General features: G+C 35.4%; 1 protein-coding gene across 2 annotated transcripts; it reads right to left on the reverse strand.

Moving 5' to 3' along the window:
* Positions 1 to 6: 6 nt before the first annotated feature.
* On the reverse strand, positions 7 to 3,740 carry LOC116842671 (cytoplasmic tRNA 2-thiolation protein 2-A). 2 transcript variants are annotated; one of them, XM_032812216.1, is made up of 4 exons: positions 3,031 to 3,740; positions 2,781 to 2,902; positions 2,628 to 2,690; positions 7 to 2,552 (listed from the first exon to the last, which is right to left on the reverse strand). In XM_032812216.1, exons 1-4 carry the CDS (start codon positions 3,102 to 3,104, stop codon positions 1,480 to 1,482), a joined length of 1,332 nt encoding a protein of 443 aa, XP_032668107.1. In that variant the 5' UTR covers positions 3,105 to 3,740; the 3' UTR covers positions 7 to 1,479. The 2 variants fall into 2 exon arrangements, with proteins under 2 accessions (XP_032668107.1, XP_032668106.1); XM_032812215.1 differs by having other exon boundaries at positions 2,628 to 2,902; positions 3,031 to 3,738.
* Between the last annotated feature and the right edge of the window lie 2,633 nt (positions 3,741 to 6,373).

Raw genomic sequence — 6,373 nt, forward strand, 5'->3', positions numbered from 1 at the left:
TATATATATATATATATATATATATATATATATATATATATATATATTTATATTTATACTTTATATATATATTTATACATTACAATCAATTTTACTTCGAAATATCTTTATAATGCTCTTTCCTTCGAGATAACATTCGAGTGAAATTATCGAATAAAGTGCAAAGACATATTCTTCAACATGTTCTGATCTTGAATAGGAGAACTGTTCAGGTGAAAAAGAGACACACGGATAAAATAAGACAGAGACAACGCAAGTTAGCGCAAATGCAACGTTAACAAAAACAGCTCGCGAATTTCAAAATTTAAGAAAAATCCCGTCTAATTGTTATCGTTTCTTCTATTTTTCCATTTATCTAAAAGTTTCAGAATAAATAAAAGAAATAAAAAACATAGCTTGTTTGAAATTATAATAATAAGAAAGATTATAGCTTTAAATAGTCTCATTGTTAATATTTAAGAGTTAAAAGGTCACAAAATAAACTTGATGTAACGCAATGTAATGCATTAATAGTTATTCTGTTTGGATGATAGAGTACAGAAAAGGAAGCCAACAAAAACAAAGAACAAAATAACTTATCTCTGCCAAATAAATTACTAGCGTTTTTCGAATGCTATCGGGAAACTCAGAGCTTCATTATCGAACGGCTACAGTTCGCCTCGGCGTGTAGCTTTTCCTTGAATTCTTAGAGAGTCCGGCGAATTGACCGAGAGATCCTCGTTACGGTTATTTACCGAAGACCGATACTGATTAATTCCAAACCATTCCCCTGGTCCTGCGTCCTTGCCTCCCTCTCGCTTCTCTCCAAACGAGCATAGCCTGTACTCAACCCCCAATCGTCATCCTCAATCTTGCTCTCCGGCCTTTACCTATTCGGCATTGCGATCGATAGACTGAGAGCTACATTCACATGTTTCGTACAAACATGTAATGAGGTGCAAGGACATTCACAGGGAGTTCCCAAAAAGATTCGAACCCCCTTTTCGTGTAACTTGGCGTAAATAACCTGAACGAGTTTCCTTTACGAGACGAAGGCGAGGGCCTAAATTAGGTTGTCTACAAGATTTTCTGAAAACGACTTTCAGAAAATACCGAAAAAACTTCGTATTTATACTTTTCTTGATTTTTCGAAATTCTAGGAAAAATTTTAGCAATTTAAATAGATGAAGAAATAAAAAAATATAGCTTGTACTTGTTTGCACTTATAACAATGAGAAACATAGTTTTAAATACTCTCATTGTTAAGACTTAATTATACATGTAACAATACACGAGAAAGTGTGTAATTCAATATTACTAACAATATCTTTCGAGCAAAGTAACATCACAAATGATTAACTTTCTCTTATATTGAATTCATTTAATAATCACATTAAGAAAGAGAAATTAGTGATCTTGGCATTTCTATTTAATCAGTGAATTGAGAATATTGAATTGAGAGACATGATAATATATATACTATTAATTTCTATTGCTTATTCATAATAAAAAGTCGCTAATATGGTCTTTCATTTTGTTGAAAGCCAATCTCTGTTGAATAGCAAACAATGACGAAGCTGGCAATTTGCTTAAGATATCTGAATTTCGAAATATCAGTTTACAACTGTAACACACATATTTCTGTACATCCTCCGTAGTCAATTGCTCTATTTTACTGTCTATGTAACCACACTGATTGCTATTGTTATTACAACATCCTTGATTATTCGACTGACACTGATTCAATTCCTTATTACTGAACAATTTGTTTTCTTTATCACTAACTATAGTCCTAGCAGTGGCATCTTTGGAAGATACTAGTCTAGAAACTTCAATCGCTTTCATAGCAGTGACACCACTATCGGAAGACACAGAATCCAAGCTAGCATTACACAGTACACAATTATTTTCCAGGTCTTGATTATCCTTGCTACTCTTCGCGCTTAGTTTTTCAGCTGTGCGCATTACAGTAGATGCTGTACCAGAAAACTGCGACTCCAGTCCCACTGTGAAGTTATATGTCAAGGCTTGTATGGAAGTTGCTGGTTGTATCGTCACTTCAATCTTTTTTGACTTAACAGGATTTAACATGTGACATTCCGAGTAATAGATTAATTCCTGCTGTGTGAAATCTCTCATTGGCTTGAGTATCTTGATGTCTGCACATTGAGCGTCACAGAAGGCTGCACGTGTAGAAAGTTGTGCTCCTCGTCCCAAACATATGTCTCCAAGTACCTTTGTAGCGATATCCATCGTAGAATCTGCCACAAATACTTTATTACAATTAAGTTTCCTAGCTGCAGACACTAATAATTTTCCACGTAATTTGTCGAGAAAGTCTGCCCTTGAGGTACTGTCAGACAAACTAGTCAATATTTCACGGAACTGTTCATCGTTATTATTACTGCCAATTGACTGATCATCAATCTGTCTTATACTTAATACATCCTCTTTACTTAAGACTTGGCTCAACGATACCACATAGCAGTCAAATCCAAAATTTTTCGTTTGTTCAGCAATCTTGCATTGTATATTATTTTTACTCTCATGTGTTGTGTCATTCAGTAAAACATCTGTGTCAGAAAAGTACAGTTTTATAACCTTAAAACTAAATATAACATAAAACTGTTCATTTATGTAAGATTTACCATCTATATATAAAACTGTTGTCTTGAAGATAAGTTTCTTATGCGTCGACTCACTCATACCAGCTTTAATCATATGTAAAAGCACAGTAGAATTTAGTTCGCCTGTATAATCAACTAATATTGAGTCACCATGACGGATGATTTTAGATTTACCAAGTGCCGCTCTAAACTTGTGATTTGTAACAGTTAGAAAGCACATGTTGCAGTAACCACTCTGACCGGTCAGTAGAACGTCAACATCTTTGCACTTGCACTTTCTGCAAACTTTGGTATCTCTGTCAGAAATAATAAAAAATATGTAAATGCAGTATACGTTCCAAGTTATTTATTAAAGGCAGTAAACATCAAAAGGCACTAGGCATTAATATGCTAATTTTCATTATTTATTATAGATATTACTTACGTCAGGGAAGTTGACATACTTTCCAATACTTTATCATCATTATTGTTACATCCGTAATCACTGAGCGAACACATCTTTCTGTCGCAACTTGTTAAAATCAGATTTCCTTGTAAATTATTTGTTTATACAGATATCCTAAACATAGTACTCTAACCTAAACTAACAATAGGAACACCGCATTATACATTTGTGTTATCGATAAAATATTATTAGAGAACCGTCGGTCTTACGCATAGACATAATATATTATGTCTATGTACTTATGAGAATTAGGACACTTGAAAAATTTCATTGGACACTGATATTCTCGATGAAGTGAAAATGCGTCTGACTCTTTGATTAAAGTTAGGTTATACCAGAAAGAAGCACGAGAGCGGCCACCAGCCTGATTTCAATGGCCAGAGCTAAGTGCATTTTTGAGACGCCATCTAACAAAGTGCACCTTTACTACGTTCGTTAGGCGCATTTTCGCGGTGGTAACGATAAAATTAAATAATAACCAAATAAATTAAATAAGAACTGAATAAAGAAGTAATAATATACTCGAATATTAAATAGTAGTGATAATAATAACTGATGGACAATCATGTGATAATATCTGCGAGTGGATAATAATGAAACAATGATGATCGAATAATCGGTAATAACAATAACTGAGCAACGGCTCTAACAAAAACTCTAGGTTCCACAAAGCTAGGTAAACAGACTGTTGTAATGGCTCGCTCGTGCCGCTGACTGAGCGGCGGTTAGGGGGGAGGGACGCTCTGCCGGTCATGTAAACACGCGTACGCGAGCACGTGCTTGAGCGTTACGCCATAAAACTTTCAACCGTCGAGACGAGTATATCGGAAGCTGCCGCGTTATTTTCTAAATTATTTCGCGCCGATTTTTAATACCGCATTTTGACTTCGCCATAATTCAGGCGATAATTAATACGAATTGAGACGCGCAGTTCTCACGCGAGCAGAAGCTACGGGTTTTACCATGACAAGTAATTACAGCGTTTCATTTACTTTTCTACTTAAATAGAGAAACGTCGCGCTTAAGTTCCTCAATGCTAATCAAATACTATCAGCACCCATTTATTATTCGAATATTATTATTTCTTTATTCGGTTGTCATTTAATTATTTTTATTACGTATTAGGAAGCAACTCGAAACTCGAGCGTGCCATTACAACGATTTCTTTACCTTGTCTTGCTGTCGTGTGTAATTGATACTACCGGACATTATTATACAGTTGTCGATCAGACATTATTATTATCATCTATATTAATCGGGTATTATTATTTCTTTATTCGGCTATCATTTAATTATTTCTTATTGCGCATTGGAAAGGAACTCGAACGTATAGTTACGACAATTTTTTTCACCGTTTTACTGTCGCATGTAACTATTTGATACTAATTTATTAAATTATTAATTGATACTAAATTAAATTAAATTTCTGTCACAGAGATCTAGTAAAGAAGACGCAGTCACGCGGCTCTAGAGGATATGATGCCTGGGGGATGCCGCGCCGGAGGATTCGGCTTGGGCTTGGCTGAGCTCGAAGGTGAGCTTCATTGATTTATATTTGTGATTAGAAATCTAAACATTTTCTATCAAAACTGAACATTTTCTTGCTTCAAATCGAGTTCCTTAATGCCTCTATTGTCATGTAATTAATTAATACTAAATTAAATTTACTTTCTATTGCAGAGACGAGCATTCGACTCTAAAGGGATGCTGCGCCGGAGGATCCGGCTCGGGCCTGGCACGAGTTGGCGCGAAGGTGAGTTTCACTGATTTAAATTCGTAATTAGAATTACAGTAAAACTGGAAATTGTCTTGTTTGGAATTAAGTTTCTTAATGCCTCCATTGTCGTGTGTAATACTAAATGTGCTTTCTATTGCAGAGACGAAGCAGACGACCAGCCGACTCTTAGGGGCTGCTGCGCCAGAGGATCTGACTTGGGCCAAGCGGGGTTAGCTCGAAGGTTAGCTTCCCTAATTAGCATTTGTAATTATAAATACAATAAGTTTATACAATATTATAAGTTTATATAATATTTATACAATAAGTTTAAATTTTCTTGCTTGAAATCGAGAATTTGAATCAAGTCAAAGATCGCGGATATTCCGTGTCATACGTGAGAATCTCGCACAGATTACTGCGCCCACGCATCAAAAGATTTCGCGAGATCGGTCATCGATTCGCGTCGTGTGTTCCCTTCGCTCGCCTTCGGATACCGTTTTCTTCGTAAGCGATTCGCGTCGCGCGTGTATCAAAGCGATACACTACAATTTGATCGGATCGTTGCTGAATTCATCGCACATACTAGTCGTTTATCCGAAAGGCCGATATTTCCCCGAAGACGCAGTTCGCGATATTTCATACGCAATTCGCAACTCGGAGTGTATCTCCTAAGAGAGACGGGATTTTTCGTGAAACCTCCGTTAGATTACCGTGGTCGGGAGTGAATTACAAGTGCCATGGGACGCGAGGACTATTGTAATATCAGATGCAGCGACAGGATGGCTGATGGACCCTGGACACCGTGGGACGACGCACAATGGTGAGCGCTCAATTTAGACGCTCATATAGTAGATATAAAGCGTCACTTTACGTAGATTGCATGCACGTAGACGTAAATCGCATTGGGTCCGACGGGAAGTAAAGTAAGAATTGGAATTTGCAATTCGCCGGAGTTATGTAAGAATGATCCAACTAAAGAATTTAGCTCTAAGATTTTCGCAATAGTTCAACGAGTCAAGCATTTCCAATTTTTTAAGAGTACTGAATAGCTCAATTCTTAGAAAAAATGTGTAAAAAGATGCGACTGGTAAAAAATAAAAAAACTGTTTCTTAATTCATTTTAAGCATCTATAAAGCTTGAATTTTTTGTTTGGATTAAAAAGATGTGAATGGAGCATCCATTGATAAAAGGTTATAATTTTTTTAATTGGATCATTCTTGCATAATAATGGCCTATTGAAATTTCGACTCAACAGGCTTTCTTCTCGTCGGATTATTTCTTGATGATACATTAAACTGGTATATTTTAACATATCATTTATATGCTCTGTATATGTTATATATGCTTTTTTATGCTCTATATATATATTTTATATATACTCAATGTATATCCTATATATACTATTTGATTGATATATTTTATAACTTGTTATGTCGTATATACGACATACTATCTCTTCGGAGATATTTTTTATGCATACGCGTTTGTTGTTGACAAGACGACAAATTAAATTTCAAGAAATAGTTGATTTTACTTATTAAGTGCGCTTCGAGAACTTAGCGCACCTTTTTTTAAAAGTCTATTTTTTTGTATTTAATGACCGG

The sequence above is a fragment of the Odontomachus brunneus genome, unplaced genomic scaffold (assembly GCF_010583005.1).
Source record: "Odontomachus brunneus isolate Ranch 3 - 2012 unplaced genomic scaffold, Obru_v1 Obru_scaffold_026, whole genome shotgun sequence".
In the NCBI taxonomy this organism is placed as follows: Eukaryota; Metazoa; Arthropoda; class Insecta; order Hymenoptera; family Formicidae; genus Odontomachus; species Odontomachus brunneus.